The sequence below is a fragment of the Bolinopsis microptera genome, chromosome 6, assembly GCF_026151205.1.
Source record: "Bolinopsis microptera isolate Bmic1 chromosome 6, MBARI_Bmic_1.0, whole genome shotgun sequence".
Lineage (NCBI taxonomy): Eukaryota > Metazoa > Ctenophora > Tentaculata > Lobata > Bolinopsidae > Bolinopsis > Bolinopsis microptera.
In genome coordinates this window covers 8160452-8180508 of record NC_087077.1, presented here as the reverse complement: position 1 = coordinate 8180508, position 20057 = coordinate 8160452, and the positions used below count along the sequence as shown (strand labels likewise).

Sequence of the window (20057 nt, the reverse complement as noted above, 5' to 3'; positions counted from 1 at the left end):
AAACAATCAAACAATCAAACAATCAAACAATCAAACAATCAAACAATCAAACAATCAAACAATCAAACAATCAAACAATCAAACAATCAAACAATTAAACAATTAAACAATTAAACAATTAAACAATTAAACAATTAAACAATTAAACAATTAAACAATTAAACAATTAAACAATTAAACAATTAAACAATTAAACAATTAAACAATTAAACAATTAAACAATTAAACAATTAAACAATTAAACAAATAAACAAAATTAAACAATTAAAAAATCAAACAATTAAAAAATTAAACAATTAAACAATTAAACAATTAAACAATTAAACAATTAAACAATCAAACAATCAAACATTCATTGATTTTATATAAATCAATGAACAATTAATTTACCATGAAGTTAATATTGATTGCCCGTTTTTTTCGACAAATCATAAAGGCCAAGGTATTTTTTGCCTTTTTTTTTTGTTTTTGCCTCTAATTTTTGCCTTCGTGGCATTTTTTGGCCTTCGAATGAGTATAACTATAAATATGCACCATTCTATTCTTGCTATTTGCATCTCTCAATGTCACAAGTAGATTTAATATCTTAATAATATGAATAGCACGATTAATAAATTATTCAGGTAGGCTGCAAAATAATCCACCAATCGACACTGTCCATTAAATTGTAGCTTAACAACGTTTACTCATTATCATTAAGTATTAGCCATGTACAGTTTATAAAGTTAAAAGTAGCAGTGGCAAGAATGATATTTACTGTAATTCAATATTACCGGATTATTGAGTTACTGCTATTACTCTATTACACGAATCACTACACTCCTTCATACATATTACATAACGGTGATAATTAATCACTATGGCTACGACTCTCCACACACAGCCTCACAGTATATATTGCTAGTTCACGTTCCTCCCCGGCGACCTTGCAAGGCTTCCGTAAGTCTGATACAAGGATACAGTATGTGCTGTTATGTTAGAGTACGATAATTACTCTCAGTATCTGCAGCTTTTCTAGAGCTGCTCCTTGTTCGCTAAATACATTTTATTGTACGCGACATGTAGTAGTATATACGTGATAACTGATATAACGTATGTAGTATAGTACAAGTATTTTGATCACGCAAATTACACAAAGCTTGAGATCTAGATCGTTGTCGAAGTTTGCGGTGTCGTTTCTTATCGTAGCACGCTATCTATTATAGTATTATGTTATCAAGCACTATCAAATCCAATTCTATCAAATCCAAGTCTTATAATTGTACACAGTTTTCTTAAAATGTAGTACACTGTGAATACGTTTTCTTTATTAATTCCTTATCTGTGCACTTTAGTTTGTTATTAAGCACAGTTAAATTCAATTGTTCAGCCTGTGGTGAGTAACATGCAGTGCAAGCAATATTTTCGTTACTGTTTTATTGTTCAACAAGCTCGGTACGTACTCTTCCATCTTTTGCTTGATTAATCCACTTTTGTTCTTGTGTATGCTTTTAGAGTTAAGCTAAAGCTTCCGATCAACTGATTTCAATATATTTTTTATTCACGTCTAGTCTTATAATCTCGATGTTGAGACCACGTACAAATCATACTATGCACAATGCACATGTGTAATGTGTAATGTGTAATGTGTAATGAGTAATGTGTAATGAGTAATGTGTAATGTGTAATACCCGTGTTATTACACATATCCTACCGTACTATAATAACAGCAGAGTATTATACATACTGCACACATACAGCCCTCAGCTATATAACTGTCCTCCTATACAATAGTGACAAATGTATACTCTCTTATATACAGTACCCTACTATCTATATAATAGTAGCTACCGTCTCTTTTAGCAGGAGTATAATTATACTCTACCTGTTTGTTGTGTACACATTTACCTGCTACCTCAGCTACGTTTGTTCACTTTGTTATATATCCTGCTAAATTTCTTGCTATTTATCGGTACTCTCAGTCCAGTTTTAAAGTTTTAATAACGGCCGGTGATGACAAAAAATGAAACTTTTTTCAAATCCTTTTATCGGGTCGATCAATTCGTTTGTGGTTAAAATCAATGAAACAGCGTTAAAATTTGGACAATTTTGAACAAAGATAGTTAATGGCAAACACTCAGAAGCCTCAAGCGGTAGGCACAGAGCAATATTTTTCTTACAGCCACTGAAATGGCTTGTATTGTACAGTTTATTGAAATTAGGAAAATCCATCACCGTACCCGTTATTACCATATTAGGAGCATATTGAATATTGATATATAGTATTATAGTATACACCACGGACGTGAAAAAAGCTTATAACTTCCGACCTTTTGTTGTTAAGTTTATGTGAGCATTATGCGGGCGATGTACAGTATACATACTAACATACCTGTGTGTGCACAGTATACATACTAACATACCTGGAAACATGACATAAAGGATTTGTTTTACTTGTTGCATGAAAAGCACTAATACCTGTGTGGTGCATACGACTTGTGACTGTGAGGAATACTGCTATTTTATTGGGTTAATTGGACAGGTCACTTCATTTGTTCATTCGTGTTGCTTTTTAATTGCTATACATTTGGTGATATTACATTTGTTGCATGGTTTACTTATATATACTTCTTAGCTATTTTGCTGGTTTTGTACACTTTTATTGCAAAGAATGTACAGTCTGTGAAATATTAATTGTTTATTAGGTTTACTAAAATTGTAAAATAACAGGTTAATCTACTGAAATCAAAAATTTTCCAAAAAAACATGAATTATAACTTTAAAGAATTATTGTTACTTAATGAAAATGTCACCATATTAGCAGTTATGAATGTACTCAACATGATCAATACTCAATTCAAGAAACTTTCATTTAGACTCCAGAATATTTCTTGGCAAGAGCAATAGCAGTTTTATAAACCCTCTCATACGCGTCATTCCCCCAAACGAAATCAAGATGATTGTAATCATCGTAGAAGATATTCTCAACAATAATCTTTGGGTTAAGCTGTCCCTCTAACCACGCCACGTCTCTGGGGTCCGCCAGAAAGTCGTTCCCACCAGCAATGAGAGCAGTAGGAATATTCAACCCTGTGATATCGTAGGTAGGAGGTGTAGTGGAGTTGTAGTGTTTCAAGTTCTCATCAGGACTCCCGAAGTCGTATCTCTGGAGCTGTCCGTCGCGCAGGAGCTGCGCCCAGTGGAGCATGTTTCGCACGCTAGTTCCAGCAGGGGTGTGCGCGATGTAGATGGGAACGCGCTCTTCGTCCAGGTTGGAGAGGTCGTAGCCGCAGAGGAGGAACATGATGTTTCTACACACTACAGCTTGTTCTAGGGGGCACAGTAGTGCTGCTAGTTCCCTTACAAACCAGTTACTCGGCGCAAAGTCGTGGATTCCTAGCACTGCTAGAAGCTTCTCGAGTTGTGGTTCGATCAGGTTCAGTCCTTTTATCAGTCCCTCAATGTGGGTTATACGAGCAACTGGGGCCATTGCTCCATACATGTTGATTTTTGCTGCTAACTCCTGGTTCTTGGAGAACTCAATAAAAGCAATGAGGGTCCCTTGAGAGTGTCCGAAGTAGGAGATGGTCTTAACCCCGGTCTGTTTCAGAACGAAGTTAACCATAGTCGGCAGGTCTATTGCAGCGAACTCGTCGAATGTAAACTCCCAGAACTTAGCATCTTTAGGGCTAAGTGAGGTGTGGTTTGTAGAGTAAGTGTTCCCTCTCACGTTCCCTAGCCACACATCAAACCCTGCGTCCGCCATCATGAAACCCAAACTGTTGTTCGGCATGTTCATGACCCAGGTGGCACTGGAGTCCGTCAGTCCGTGCTGCAGGAACACTACAGGTTTAGGTCCGGATGTCCGAATTCCGGATTTGCCGGCTGGTATGCGGTGCATGCCCAGGATGTACCCGTCTGGTGTGGTTACCCAGTGCTCCTCTGCCTGGTACCCCATATACCTGATCATCTCCGGTGTCGGCATGTGGAGCTCCGGATCCACTTTGCAGGAGGCCAGAGCAGGGAGGAGGAGGAGAATTGTTAGGTACAACATTGTACACTACTACTACAGGAAACGGTAACGATAAGTATGTGCTTGTAGAACTTTCTGCTTTTGTATTGAGCCAGGTTTGACTGTCATGCGGATACGGTGACCACCTTTTTACAGATTGAATTATTTTTATCTGCTCAAGGTTCCTGGTGGTACGCTGAAAATACTTGTGAATTTAAAGGAAGCATAATATATTCACTGTTCGTCGGCGGTTGCACTACAACTGACAGTGATAAAACCTGATTTTGAGAGCCTACATACTGGTATTTTGAACATAAGTATATTAATAATCTACTCACGTACTGAAGTCCCGGTGGTGGTACCATGGTTTCATTCTTCAACCTTCTAGAACCTTCTATAACAATTTTAAAGTCCGTTGTGACTGATATTATATTGTAAGTACATTAAGAGAGTGCGGGTATTAGGTTTCTCATCTAAACGCCACCTGGAGTACCGAATGTTCGTCAGAGTTGAGACTTGAGAGTGGCGTGTGTGTGTGTGTGTGTGTGTGTGTTACTTTCTATTCAGTCTCGTCTTCAGCACTCATTCCCCGGTTCTTTACTTATCCCAGCAGTAATTTCTCGTATATACTGATCTTCTCGTTGAAACTAATGGTTTGTCGCCACTTCCTGCTCACTATTTTGCTGAGTATTGTAAATCCCCGCCGAGCCGGACACTTACCATCAGAGCTCTGTAAGTGCATCATGTATTTGTTTGTTTATTATTGTCAATAACCTGATTCCTGGTTCACAAACTCCGCGACTTCATAATAGTATAATAGTGATTCAACTTTTAAAACTTAATGCATGATAACTTACGAAACGTAAATAATAACACCATCACTCGAATATATCATTCTCGTATTTTGTTACACACTTTCAACTTAACTTATATATATAATATGTTATAGTTTAATTGAAAAAGGACATGTATTTTGTTACACACTTTCTTTCTTACTTATAGTTTAATTGAACAAGAACATGCGCTTACCAAAGTACGGTATCGGAACCTACAAGCTGGAGGACACGACCACCTTGAGGAATGTTATAAACTCAGTCCTCCCTCTTGGAGTGAGACTATTTGACACTGCACAGTGGTACTGTAATGAGGGGCTAATAGCAGAGGTCCTCTCCTCAGAGCTACCTAAACATGGTCTCACCAGGGAGGATGTAGTGGTTGTTAGTAAGGTGCATCCTAATAACCATGGTTACGAGAAAGCTAAGGAGTCCACTCTGGAGAGTGTCTCCCATTTCCAGTATGTAGATATGATGCTGGTACACTGGCCTGGTATGCACCATTCTGAAGGTGTGGATATGAGGAGCATGCGGGCTGGGACCTGGAGAGCACTGGAAGAGCTGCTGAGATCAGGGCAGGTACGAGGCATAGGAGTCTCTAACTACACTGTACCCCACTTAACAGAGTTACTAGAGTACACTACAACAGGTCCTCCTAGTGTGCTGCAGTCTGAGTTCCATCCCCGCTGTCACCAGAAAGAGATAAGAGAGTTCTGTGATACACATGATGTGCAGTTTATGGGGTACACGCCTCTAGGCAGACAGGACCTCTTTAGTAAGCCTATTGTTAGAGAAATAGCTGAGAAGTACGGGATCACCCCCTCTCAGGTACTTCTCAAGTGGGGAGTACAGAAGGGAGTGGTCACCATCCCTCGCTCCTCCAGTCCTGAGAGGAACATTGAAAATGCCACCAGCTGGACTGACGGTGTCAGTTTGAAACAGGATGATATGGATTTGCTGGACAAGTTGAACGATAATCATCGTTACTGTTGGAATCCAAATCTGCTGTAATTTAACTTAAGTAACGTTTTAAAATTTCAATATAACGGGACGTTTTTATTCATTTTATTTAGGAAGTATAATTATCATATTAAGACATTCAGGGCTCATATCACCAGCTCTTGTTATTTTAAGCTAGAATTACTCTAGAATTGTTCTAGAAGTACTTTGCTCTGAAAACAAGATAATTCTAGAATCATGTTGCATGACTTTGTGTGGTGATATTGCAGATTTATTTTTATAAATTGTAATTCATTTTACCTCAAGATAAAACATTGTTATAAATCTGGTAATACGACCTTGTGTTATTAAATTATTACGTAAATTCATTTGTCATAGAAATTATCGACATCTTACATTCCCCGTAGTTTTTCAGTGGATTTCTGTTAAAACAGTGTTTATCTTAATTAAATCACATTGCATCGGTTTATATGTAGTTGTTACTTGTTACGTGTTTAGAATAACCTTAAATACGTGCAGTTTTATCAGTCCACTGATCTAATAAAAGTACGCTGATAAGTACTTTAGTATAAGTACAATAATCTCGATTGTTCGTACGTGATGATATTTGATCCACAGAGATTTGCAACGCTTGCTATTTTTTCTTGATTTGACCCTGCAACTGAAAACTGTCATTTTCTTAAATCACATGTCACTGATTTGAATCATTTATTCCTATTGAAGTTCGTAGACAAAAATCAATAGTTCCCACAGTCAGACAACGAATGAGTTAAAAAGTTCCAACAAAATGTTTATAACATCATTGGTAAAACATTTTCGGACATCTTCAGTACCTAATAAATAATAAAGATAATAAGGGTTAATACTCCAATTAAATCAGAAAATTATAATTAAAACTAAAACTTGTTCGTAGACAAAAGACATGCTTTAGTTCAATATTAATGATCTAGTTTAACACATGATCTAGTTTGATCTGGGTATGTAGTTATGCTAATTGTCCCTAACTAACAAGTTCCCCACTTTTAGCCAGCATGTGGAAGTACGCAGCAGCAGCTTGTGTCACTGGAGCTGCAGGATACCTCGCCTCTAACAACGCCCTATTCTCCGGAGCTGCCGAACAGGTCGGTTTATGAGGATTTATCAAGTTTTAATTCCTGATTTATAATACGGCCGCTAGCAGGTTGAGGTACATGAGATAACCACCATTAATATTATTTTATTTGTTCACATATTTTATTCATTAACCAAAATCCTAATTTTGTATCTTTTCAGAAACCGTTCCCAAACATCCAATCTAAACACTCCCTGGTTGCTAAGCATGTAACTGAGGAGAAATGGAACAGACTCTCCGGCATAGAAACCAAGACATCTGGATTTACCCTGGGACAGGCTATCTCTTGTGCAGTAGAGTTTGACAACCAGCACTGCGGAATATACGCCGGAGACTACGATTCCTACGTGGACTTTGCTGATGTGTTCGACCCCATTATTCAGGAGTACCACGGCATCTCAGCAGATGCTAGACACACCTCTGACATGGACGCTGGTAAGATCGTGGGGAATGTGGACCCTGCTGCTCCTGTTAAATCAGTAAGGATCAGAGTAGGACGATCCTTTAACGGGTTTGGGCTGTCTCCAGGGATCACTAAGCAACAGAGACTAGATCTGGAGCAGCTCCTCATCATTGCTTTCTCTAACTTTGAGGGTGATCTCCAGGGTGAGTACTATCCTCTTCTGGGTATGGATGAAGCAGTGAGACAGCAACTTGTGGACGATCACTTCCTCTTCGTTTCGGGGGATCCTAATTTGATCAGTGCGGGAATGGAGAGAGACTGGCCAGAGGGACGTGGAATATTCCACAACAAAGACAAGACCTTCCTGGTGTGGGCTAACGAGGAGGACCAGACCAGGATCATCTCCATGCAGATGGGAGGAGATGTTAAAGCTGTGTTTGAAAGACTGGCTAGAGGTATCAGTGCTGTTCAGGAATCAGTGAAGAAGGAATCTGGTAAGGACTTCTTGTTCGACGAGAAATACGGCTACATCCACTCCTGCCCCACAAACCTGGGAACTGGTATGAGAGCCTCCGTTCACATCGACCTCCCCGGCTGGACGGCTGAAGGGCTGGACTCACTGAAAGCTCGGTGCGAGGAACTGAAACTGCAGCCTCGTGGAACCAGGGGAGAATCAGGCGGACAGACCGGCTGTACTTTCGACATCTCCAACAAGCACAGGCTAGGTTACTCGGAGGTGGAGCTGGTGCAGTGTATGATAGACGGGGTTAACATTCTCTTTAAAGAGGATCTGGAGCTACAGAGCAAGCACGGCTTATAAGTCTTGATTAATTAATTAATTAATTAGTTAAGGGACTGTAACTGTGAACTATATTTATAACCATGAAGCGCATATCGATGCCAGATTTACTATTTATATCGAACTCGGTGCATGTCAATTTTCTGACTATCCGTTATAACTGTTTACGATTTTCATTATTTTGTGTTTTTGTTAAATTAAGTCATATATATCAATATCGTTTTCAACTTTTTAGCTTTTGAGACAAGAACAGTCTTCATTTGTAAATGAAAAGAGAAATCTAGCATTTGTAATATTCTTTGTTATTTAGAAAAGTGTACAGTGAAGATATCTTATAACCTTTATAATTATATACTCACATATATGCAACATAACTCACATATTTTAATACATACCATGCTGGTTCGAACGAGTATACGAATAGTTTAATTTCTTCGGAATTATCATAAATAGGTTCATTTCCCTTGCTGTGTTGCTACACGTTGCCTAATCCATGTGCACGCGAAGCCGGCGAAAAGGAAAATGCATAACGTGTGTCAATAGCGAGTTATTGACACACGTTGATCTACAATTTAATCTACACGTTGATCTACACGTTGATCTACACGTTGATCTACACGCTGATCTACACGTGATCTACATGTTGATCTACATTCATCAGCGAGCCGGCTAATAGCCCTCTAACAGCCGGTCGATATTGTATCTATTTGCCGTAAACATTTACCTTTCATTAAGGAATTTCAAGGATCAGTAAATTCGATCAAGAACCTTGTCATAAATCATCAAATATTACTCCCAATATGTCTGATTCACATTCTTTAACCTATCTAAATTCCATAGCTATAACGGCCATAATCTGAATAAGAGCATTCCGGACTCTTCAGCTCTCTCAAAACTTTGCTTAGTTGACAAACTGATACAGCTAAGTGTAGGATCTGAAATATATCCCCCTAACTATTATCTATCGAATATCCAGATACTATTAAGATACATCCAGAGCAGGAAGCACGCCAGTATAAATAGGACGAGACTTCTGAAGAGGTAGGCATTGTGGGGATCAGGTCTGTAGGGTGGTTCTTGTAGGATGAGGCAGATGTCATCTCCATCGTGCCTCAATTGCACCTGTAGAATGATTAACATTGTTAGGCCGACCAGAAAAAACCCGACCCGGACCCACCCAGAATCATAATTCTAATAATGTCGGGGTCGTCTGTGTTACAACAGTTTAAACTATCACCATTGGTGAACTGTGAACTGTGAACTGTGTAAAATATAAAAATCATCAAATCGAGAGTGAAAATTATATCGATATTATATCTCTGTACCTGTTTTGATGGTGGTTTAGAGCATATACCAAACATCAATAGTGATCAAGCTTCATTCCACTAACGCACAGTAAACTACAAAGTGATACACAAAGACAGCCAATTTTGAATATTATTGTCACTGATGGGTATAACAAGATAACAGTATAAGGATCAGCAGAATGTACACATGGTATTAATGATAAGTATACCTCAAGACACAACGAAATGTACTCTAGTACACACGGTGTAATGTGTAATGGAGGCAACAACAAAGGTGCAACGGGAACAAAAGCAGCTGATGATGTAGTGAACTAACTAACTAACTAACTAACTAACTAATGGCCATGTCCAGTGTGAAGGCCCCACGTATTGAGTTTCTAGTTTCACACTTGAATTTCAGCTAGCAGCAGGTGTTTACCTCTTCAAAATTTCTCGTTCTCTAATTAGAAGAGATTTCGCAACGTTTAAGTTATGTACGTGTTTTTATCCATCTTTCCTTTCCTACCCCCCTCCCTTCTCTCCATCCCCTCCCCTCCCATTCTCTCGGCCCCCCTCCCCTCCCTCCCCCCCCCTGCTCTCCTATTCTGCCTCCATATCTGCCTCCCTGCCTCCCTCCCTCCCTCCATGCCCTCTCTCCCCTAAGTTTAGAAAACAAATTCGTGTTTGAAAAAAGCATATTATCTCTACAAGAACAATACACAGTATTCATCTTTACAGATATCAGCCGGAAATACTGTTACTATTCACTATAATATTTATGATACATACCAATAATAAAATAGATCACTACAAACATCTCGCTAGATACTGCTATTCTAAATTATATATAAATTATCTCTCGATATACCTACAAAAAATGTAGATACACCTTTTCCAATAATATTGGCTATGTATCAGCATGTTTATTGTTTAAGATAAAAACTAAATAATAATAAATATAAACATCAACAATCATGTTAACAATTGGTTAATAATGACAGAGTGTCTGGCACTCAAAATACATCAGCGAACTAACAGCAATTAATTTATAAATTACACGATTAGTTAATCATTTATTATTAATTTATGGCAACTTGGTCGTTTAGCTCCGGACAGTCTATGCAACGTCTATGCAACGTCCATGCAACAACAAAAGAACCGTCTATGCAACGTCTATGCAACGTCCCTGCACAATGAACACTCTATGCACACTCCCTGCACGGTCAGTCTATGCAACGTCTATGCAACGTCTATGCAACGTCCCTGCACAGTACCATATGAACACCGGCTACTAGCCGGCTACTAGCCGGCTACTAGCCGGCTAGTAGCCACTTTTGTAATAACAGCTCCTCAACTTCACATTACCAACCGGCTACTAACCGGCACTTGAAAAGTGGTCACTAGCCGGCTACTAACCGGCTACTAGCCGGCTAGTGACCACAAAGTGGCTACTAACCGGCTACTAAGCGGTCACTAGCCGGCTATTAGCCGAGCTCTAAAGCAGACCTACTAGTAGCCGGTTCCAAACCGGCTACTAGCCGGCACTTAGAAAGCGGTCACTAGCCGGCTACTAACCGGCTACTAACCGGCTAGTAACCACCAAGTGGCTACTAACCGGCTACTAACCGGTCACTAGCCGGTTAGTAGCCGGCTAGTGACCGCTTTCTAAGTGCCGGCTAGTAGCCGGTTTGGAACCGGCTACTAGTAGGTCCGCTTAAGAGCCGGCTAGTGACCGGTTAGTAGCCGGTTAGTAGCCACTTGGTGGTGACTAGCCGGTTAGTAGCCGGTTATTAGCCGGCTAGTGACCGCTTTCTAAGTGCCGGCTAGTAGCCGGTTTGGAACCGGCTACTAACTAATAGGTCTGCTTTAGAGCTCGGCTAATAGCCGGCTAGTGACCGCTTAGTAGCCGGTTAGTAGCCACTTTGTGGTCACTAGCCGGCTAGTAGCCGGTTAGTAGCCGGCTAGTGACCACTTTTCAAGTGCCGGTTAGTAGCCGGTTGGTAATGTGAAGTTGAGGAGCTGTTATTACAAAAGTGGCTACTAGCCGGCTAGTAGCCGGCTAGTAGCCGGCTAGTAGCCGGTGTTCATATGGTACTGTGCAGGGACGTTGCATAGACGTTGCATAGACGTTGCATAGACTGACCGTGCAGGGAGTGTGCATAGAGTGTTCATTGTGCAGGGACGTTGCATAGACGTTGCATAGACGGTTCTTTTGTTGTTGCACGGACGTTGCATAGACGTTGCATAGACTGTCCGGAGCTAAACGACCAACTTCCCTAATTTATTACTTATTAATTGCTATTTACTGTTTAGTCTCTCGGTCACGGATCGTACAACATTTCCTCTCATATCTTAAACCATCAACCCTTACAATATTGAAGATAGCACTTCTAACATCCTCCCAAATCATCGGATAGAACCATAAAAACCCCCAAAACCCCCATTTAAAATATCAATCCATCTCCCAAGATCACCTACCTAGATCACCATTGTAACCTACCTAGTTACCATGGTAACCTACCTAGATCAACCTGCTACAATTCCGCGGGTTTTCACAGGAAATAGAAACTATTGCCGGTTTATTCTTTCCTGGTCAATCCGTAGTATTTGATGACCATACCGGGTCCAAAACCTATAACAAATACTTTATCTTTCTCAGTCTCAGCAGTGCGTTCCAGGACTGCTTTGACTACAAGGAGAATAGAAGGAGCTGCAAGGTTACCATGGTGACGGAGAGACTCCCAGGAAGGTTCCAGGTCTTCTTTGGACAAGTTCATCTCCAGATCCTCGGAGTGGAACACGTTGATAACAGCTTTACCTCCGGGGTGCACTGCCCAGTCGCAGTCCTGAGGGGGCTCGTTTAAAATAACAAATATCTTCAATAAATGACAATTAGGATCTGAGTATAGTGTTTGTGTCAAACCCTGATAAGATCAGAGTCGAACAACTAATTCTTCAACCAACACTGAGAACTCACATGAGAATCCTTGACTCCTAGAGAGTCCTTGAGCATGTCCCTCCACATGGGCTTAACAGCAGTGTGAAGACAAGGAGCCAGGTACTTGCTGAGGTAGAGCAGGTATCCCTGGTCAGTCAGCTTTACAGAAACGTAGTCTCGGGTACTGGGGGGTGCTGTTACCATCCTTATTGGGGACATCTGGGGAAATCCTTATTACTGGACAGAAAATATAAATTAAGTGTAAATACTAACGTGATGATTGACTCAGATTCATTATTAATTAAGTAAACCTATTATCAGTGAAACGAGCATTAACTCTTAACCTAACAATTACAGGTAAAATAATCAGCCGCTACACAAGAGTTAGTTAAAAACATTTCTATACCTGCCAGTCTCCCTTCTGTCCTGCTGAGAGGATAGCTGAAGTAGCTCCGTCTCCAAAAATGATATTACCCAGAATTTCACTTCTGTCCCTGCTGTGCTTGTTAATGTGAACTGAGCAGACTTCGGTGCAAGTCACCAGCACCACAGCATCCGGTTCAGCCGCACAGAAGGCCTGAGCCACGGTCAGAGCTGAGAAGGAGCCGTAACACCCGGTGTTATCCACGCATATCCTCTGTCGGATGTTCTTGAGACCCAAAGCGTCCACTACGGCCAGATCTAGACCTGGCATGTGTGTTCCTGAACTGAAGAGTGAGAGTTTAGAGACGAGAGTAGTGGAAGATAACATGAACAAACACTGTCGGTCTCCTATACCCTCTGGAGGATTATAAATTAAGTTAACGCTAACTTTCAAAGGCTCCGGAGAAATTGTTTACAAGATGAAACAGCTGATTAGAGAAGATCTTTGTATTTAATTTTTCAAATATTGGGTTTCATTTTTGTAATATAAGGATATGAAAAATCCACAAATACCATGATTTAATTTGGGGTACGAAATGTGGCGGTTTTCAGAAAAGATCCCCATATTTTTGTTCATTTAGGTCACCGGCGTTATGTCGAACATAAATATGTCTCGTAAGGTATCCAATATCAGGAATCTTATTTTTATATAAAGTGGCGGATAAACAATTAGAGATAAACGCTTCAGAAAATTGTCAATATGAACCACCTTGTGTTGGTGATGACATGAGTTATAGTCATAGGATCTCCTCCCCACTCCCTGATCACATCCTTAGCAGCTCCAATAGTAAGTTTGGGAGCGAATTTCTCCCAGATGAGGGATCTCTCGTGGGTGGTCGGACACCAGGGGTCCTTAGCTCGTCTGTACAAGTTGTGCTCGTCCACGGGGATGCTCTGGTGTTTAAATATTTCATTAAATCAGACTAATTTTCCACAGATATAAGGTCAATCCTTCGAGAGAAAAAACAACGATTACAATAATAACGATTCAAAAATAGCATTTATGAGAGAAAGTATTATATTTCGTCACGGTGAATAAACTGCATAATATTTTACTGACGGGATCAAAAGGAATAGGTTCCTTATCGAACTGCTCTGGGTTGATAGAAGAAGGAATGGTTTCAATTCCAGACTGATGCACCAGCTTCCTAACCCAGTCCTTTAGTTTCTCATCATAAGGGAACTTGTCACTGCAGTACAGCTTCTCAAAGGTTTCTGGGGTGAATTGGTAGTCTGGGTAGCACTGTCCGATGGCTTGGACACACGGCATCTTCCTGGAATCAGACAGATTCGTTAAAATAATCTACCTCGGCAATTGGAATACCATGTGATTTCGTCCCAATCAAATTGAAAACACCCCCAAAACAATAACAATATGAGGAAGTAACCCACTTTCTGTGCTCCAGATCGTGGTCTGGTGACTTGCAGGGACCCTGGAGTCCCTCAATCGGCTTGTAGAGCCCTGCCTCCTGTCCTCCCAATCTCTGTGATGACAACATGTTCTGAGATCCTTGTATAACTAGTGGGGGAGATGGTTAGCTTGAAGTTATATCGAATCATCAATAACTATGAGTTGTTTTAGAATTGGAAAGGGTTTAAGTCTGTGGAATACAAGGGCGTAGCCATGATTTCTTGTCTAGAGGCCAGAACGCAAAACGATTACAGATTAGGGGTTAAGGGTGGTTCTAGAAGTGAGGAGAGGCGAGAGCTTACAGCAAAGTCTTTAAAAAGGTAACGAAACTAAGGTCACAATGCAGGGGAAACATATTCAGTCCGCTCCCATGTGCTCTCCCTGCAGCTCCTACCTACGCCCTGGTTATGCAGACATATATATATTATGTTTTCCTAGCTACGCCCTGGTTCGATCATCAGTATTATGATACCTCCAGTTTAATATTTTAACGGTCAAAGTGAGTTGCAAAACTCTTATCACTGTACAAATTGATGGCCGAATTGATGAACAAAAGAATCAAAAATGAAGACAATGGTCAGATTTTGGGATTTTGCAAGGTTTGACACGTTTTTCGAGGAACTTTCAGGCGCAGCCTTAACAATGGACTACAGCTGGTACCATTTCGATCCTAAATATAAACGTGATTCGGTCATTGATAGGCATGAAGATGGTAAGAACCATTCAAAATACGCTTATCACCATTTACTATAGAGCGTTTTGTCGCTAGAAAATTTAAATAAATATGTAATACAGAAAGATAGCTAGGTAAAAGAAGTTAAAAATATTTCAAATAAAATAGTTGCTCACCAGAACAACCTATGGGGAAATGTGCCCACGCAAAAAAGCGAGCCTATTCTGCGAGGGTGGCACTGGGGGCGAAGATAACACTTACACGTGGTAGTTATATATAAATATCATGCTAATGTATACTTGTAAACATATTTGATAAAGAGTAACACCTCTCCTGGATGCGAGATGGATTTGGACTACATTAGTATATAGCTGACTTTGGCAAGGTAGTGTTGGTTATGTGCCTACTAACCTGGTGAACACAGTGGATATCCTTGCTGTACGGCTTGTTAAACAAGGAATTGAAACTGTGGTGGCTCCGAGCAGACCAACCTACCTGTGGCTAAAGCTCTAATATACGAAAACAATACATTACATGTTTGTTTGTTTGTTTGTTTGTTTATAGAACCCGTCCCCAATCTCGTATCGGAAAATGACTAAACTCAGGTCTGAGTGTGAATACGGGTGGTACCTGCAAGAGTGTTCATTAAGCATTTAGAGTTCTGTAAAACTGCAGTTACAATTGTGCTAGAGTATTTTTAGTATATACGATTGGTATCAGATATATATCCCTACATGCTTCCAAAATTTGTAAAGCCGTAGTACATACATATCACATTACACCGGAGCCTACACAGTGCAATCTCCTCCAGTCGATCTGCGCCGCATATGTTTATATAATTATAAGCGCGCGGCGCAGACTGGAGGAAACCACACTCTGCAAGTTCGATCCAGTGCAATGCTACATGTACGTACTACGGCTTCATCTCCAACTTTCTGCACAATGTACTGGAATGTTTTGAAGGAAAAGAAAGAACAAAAAAAGTGATATATATAAATAAAATCAGCGATTTAATGTTAGCCTTAGGAGGATAACTTTAATTCCCTGGTTTCTAAAATCAGCTTTTTAAAAAAAAATAATAAAGTATGTAACGTCGATACCAAACCGATTATTGAGCGATAATAACTGAGTAGTTGATTCCTGGGTTGCGGAGTCATTCAGATGTTCCAGTTTTAGAATGTGGTTCTTGTTCAGTTCTTGACCAGAAGTGTCTAATGAAGTAAGTCAGACAAGCAAACTCTTCCTTAAATGCTGATATAAGTCGTCTCAATCCCAGAAATTATGAAGATGACCCAGTGTAAAAGTGCAGAAATCGGCCGAAAATAACAAAGACTAAAAACAGTTAAAAAGTGACAGGATTCAAACACAAGGAAAATTAATAACTTAGAGCGTAATAAGGAATATCTCCAAACGGAGTTTTCTGAGAAGGTGAGAGGTTCTTTAATTAGAGCTAATGATTAAATGAGACCCACTAAAGGTACTAAATTAACCGGACTGCTAGCAAGGAAGCGAGAATAACTGTAGATTGGAATAAAAATAAAAGCGGAATAAATTTTAAGATAATGAAACAGAAACTGAAAGCTAAAATATATACCGTTCTAAAATGCCTCCGCAAACAATTGCTCCTTTGTAATGCACACGTGTTAGTAAGTGTAGTAAAAATATAAAAATAATAAAGCTATAAAAATGAACGGAGCGGTGAAAATCTGAGAGGGTGAGACTGAGAGGTTCTTTAATTAGAGCTAATGATTAAATGAGACCCACTAAAGGTACTAAATTAACCGGACTGCTAGCAAGGAATCGAGAATAACTGAAACAATACATTACATATACCTTACCCTATTTTATTTGAACGGACATTACGACTACGTGGATGCTGGAGGCCCTAGCGTTCATATTTATGTCCGTTCAAATAAAGTTTGTTCGATTCAAACTCAAAGTCTGTTCAAAGCTTTTTCCCAAAAGTATTCCACTGCGAACTTATTATCCAGGATATAACTATGTTTGACTTTGCTTGCACACAGGTTTTTTTTTTTCAGTTTTAATGTGAAAGTGAAAGTGCAAGCACCATTTTCTAACATACACTTACACATAGTAAGCAATGAGCAAAAGTGCAAAATTCCAAGGCAATCAAAGGTTTTTCATAAAGTTCCAAGGACTTGTCCCAGAAGATGGCGTGAAGTTGATGGTAAAGATGTGGTGATGAGGTAAAGGGTGAATATGTAATGAAGGTTGTAAATTGTGGTAATATAACATATTTCAGCTAACAAAGTCAAAGTTTGAGTAAGTAAATTACGCTAACTACTACGATATAGCTGTATAATTCTTCCTGACAAATGCTGTCTGAAGTTCCAAGTTATCAAATAATTGAAAAAGAAGATATACCACAGTTTACTATTAATTACACAGTGTCTACAGTAGGTAAGGGTATTACACGTTTGTTACCTCACCACGTACGTCCCTTAAAGACCTTATAAGTAAGGGATAAAATTAAGGGTTTCTTGAATGTGTTATAACTGAAAATTTACCTTGTGGTACAGCACCAGTGGTCACCGAGTGGTAGTCACGAGGTAAAGCCAGTTGATAGATCATGACGTGACCAATTTTGCCTGGATTTGATACACAGTAAAACCCCGATTTACCGCGCCCCGATTTACTGCAAACCCCGATTTACCGCCAACCGTTTAAATAAATTCACTAATTAACTGCGTACCATTTACATTCGGCAAACACACGTTTTACAATAGAAACAAGCGAACATATGAAATCTTTTGTGTCTAAAACTCATTGAAGTTAGGGAACAACCTCTGCTCTGCTGCACATCTCCTTGGTCATTTTACCGTGGTTCCTTGTTACTTGGTTTGTTACATCAGCACTTATTTCACTTTCGGTATATTGTTTATTACTAATACGTATTAACCACTATACTACTACTACTATTCCGCTGCTAATATTGGGGCATGTACGTTAAGAGGTTAAGTAAGGTATCAATATTACGAATATGTGCAGAATGTTGAAAATAACACTGCTACTACTAGTAGTAGTAGTAGTTCTGTAGAAGTAGTAGCTCAGTAAAATGTTTAAAGTAACATTGCTACTAGTAGTAGTAGTAGTAGTAGCAGTAGCAGTAGAATGTTGAAAGTAACACTGATACTAGTAGTAGTAGTAGAAGTAGTAGCAGAACTAGTAGTAGTAGAACTAGTAGTAGTAGTAGAAGTAATAGTAGAATGTTGACAGTAACACTGCTACTAGTAGCAGTAGTAGTAGTAGCAGTAAAATGTTGACAGTAACATTACTACTAATAAAACAAATATTTAATAAAACAAACAATATTACTACTAGTAGTAGTAGTAGCTTAGTAGTAGTAGTAGTAGCAGTAGAATGTTGAAAGTAACACTGCTACTAGTAGTAGTAGTAGTAGCAGTAGTAGTAGTAGTAGTAGTAGTAGCTAATCTGTTTTAACTTTCTGATGACCCTCCTACTATCTACCACCTACCTGGCATCACGTACAAAGGATACTCAGAATCTCAACAACTCCGAAGTTACTGTCTGCCATACTCATAGAATGTGGCGAACTCTATTCACAGGTTAGTCAGGCAGTGGCTCTTACTCTGTTGATATCTCTTTAGGGAGTCTCAACCTTACTTACTTCCCTTATTTGAGTGTGTCCCACAGCCAATGCACATTGCCTAGACGTCCAGTTTTATATATTATGATCCTGGACCTATGTGGCTAGTTTGCTCACTATTAAACAAATTTTAAAGAAAGAAAAAAGCTCACGCGCCTAAACGTGCTTTTAAGAGTTTTAACAATGCAATATATTTATAATTTAAAAATAAGGGGTTTGCATATTTCGTTATTCCTCTTAACTTGCGGTATAAATTACAATTTACAGTATAAGTATATAATTAATGCAAAACTAGTGATGAGTATTGAGTATATTGAGCAGTACAACTTACTTGTAAACTTGTACTTGATTAGGCCTCCTTAACTTGCTTAACTGGACCCCTGCGCGTGCGCATGAGAGAAAATCTAGGGGTCGTCCAAGAAAGAGCTGGATGAAATGTTTGCTGGAAGTTTCTGCAGCGTTTTCAGGAAAACACTGATATAGATCTAGAAGGCTGAAGGAGTGAGCGGGATGGCTAGTGACCGCAAACACTGGAGGGAGATAATACAACACAAACGGAGTTCATTGGTGCAGGCCACTCGAATGATCGGGGAGACCTAATCAAGTACAACTACAAGTAAGTAATCATTCGAGTGGCCTGCACCAAAGTTTGTGTCGTTTCATCTCCCTCCAGTGCTTACGGTTACTAGCCAACTCACTCGCTCCGTCTAGATCTACATCAGTGTTTCCTGGAAACTCTGCAGCATCTTCCATCAAACATTTGATGACTAGACTAAAGAAAATGTTATCATATTGATTTGTCTAGACATTTATTATGAAACTTGTTTTCTCCTTTTAACAGTTGAATATTATAAAATAAAGTTACTTAATCGGGCAGTTGATGAGAATCTATTGTTTTCCAATTACATCAAATAATACGCAGTTATACCAATCAACCAGATAGTTTAAGTGAATTATATTACATGTGGCTGCTCTGAATCTTTGTTATCAGTTAATAACATGACCGGATGTGGAGTGGTTGCTAATATGTGAAACACAAGCAACCTCGTCATCACACTGAAACCCGACCCAGTTTCAAAAACAAACCTTGGCCCCCGTGACGAGATAAGATTATAAATATTATAAAGGAGTGTAACAGTACTGGGTTTTATGGTAATTACATTTAAATCTCGTCCCCTCTTCATCTGCAAACCTATTTCGTATCCTATACATTCAATGATCTTTAGTCGTTTATCTGTTTATGATGGTTTTCTAATTTTAGACCTTGTTCCCTTTCGTATAACCCTGATACTCTGACACAGTATATTACCTAACTAAAGTACACATTGAGCAGCAGTATATTATCTAACTAAAGTACACATTGAGCAGTATATTATTAGTATTACCTCCTACAATTAAACCGGCCTTGTCACCATCAAACCCACTATGTGATAAATAAAAACTTAACTTCTGATATTGTTTAATGGCCGCGGTTCATGTCATACTTTGAGTTCTGATCTAATTTAATCTAACTAAATGTATTGAATTACAATGATTATTCACGCAAATCAACTCCTAACGAATAATTCAAACTGTTCAATGTTGAAACACGAGCTTGTGTT

The 20057-nt window shown here is 39.3% G+C and overlaps 5 protein-coding genes across 6 annotated transcripts in view; 2 read left to right on the top strand and 3 right to left on the bottom strand.

Annotated features, from left to right (window-relative positions):
• The window catches only part of LOC134816928 (arginine kinase-like), a 92602-nt gene extending 84090 nt beyond the window's left edge, over positions 1-8512 (top strand). The window contains exons 1-3 of one of the 2 annotated variants that reach the window (XM_063825983.1): positions 4582-4723; positions 6811-6905; positions 7057-8512. In XM_063825983.1, coding sequence (XP_063682053.1) covers positions 4642-4723; positions 6811-6905; positions 7057-8118 — 1239 coding nt within the window. In that variant the 5' untranslated portion in view covers positions 4582-4641 and the 3' untranslated portion in view covers positions 8119-8512. Of the gene's footprint in view, positions 1-4581; positions 4724-6810; positions 6906-7056 lie in introns of those variants that run through there. The other variant, XM_063825984.1, reaches the window with a different exon arrangement.
• The window catches only part of LOC134816912 (mucin-2-like), a 765431-nt gene that overhangs the window by 681208 nt on the left and 64166 nt on the right, over positions 1-20057 (bottom strand). The gene's annotated exons all lie outside the window — the stretch shown is intronic.
• On the bottom strand, positions 2663-4078 carry LOC134816625 (gastric triacylglycerol lipase-like). Its single transcript, XM_063825558.1, has one exon. It carries the CDS (start codon positions 4031-4033, stop codon positions 2852-2854), a length of 1182 nt encoding a protein of 393 aa, XP_063681628.1. The 5' UTR covers positions 4034-4078; the 3' UTR covers positions 2663-2851.
• LOC134816933 (glyoxal reductase-like) lies at positions 4941-6240 on the top strand. Its single transcript, XM_063825989.1, has one exon. It carries the CDS (start codon positions 5011-5013, stop codon positions 5833-5835), a length of 825 nt encoding a protein of 274 aa, XP_063682059.1. The 5' UTR covers positions 4941-5010; the 3' UTR covers positions 5836-6240.
• On the bottom strand, positions 11666-18384 carry LOC134817359 (uncharacterized). Its single transcript, XM_063826495.1, has 7 exons — positions 18339-18384; positions 14137-14263; positions 13805-14018; positions 13454-13638; positions 12728-13028; positions 12361-12540; positions 11666-12229 (listed from the first exon to the last, which is right to left on the bottom strand). The coding sequence occupies exons 1-7, from the start codon at positions 18382-18384 to the stop codon at positions 11963-11965; spliced, it is 1320 nt and encodes a 439-aa protein (XP_063682565.1). The 3' UTR covers positions 11666-11962.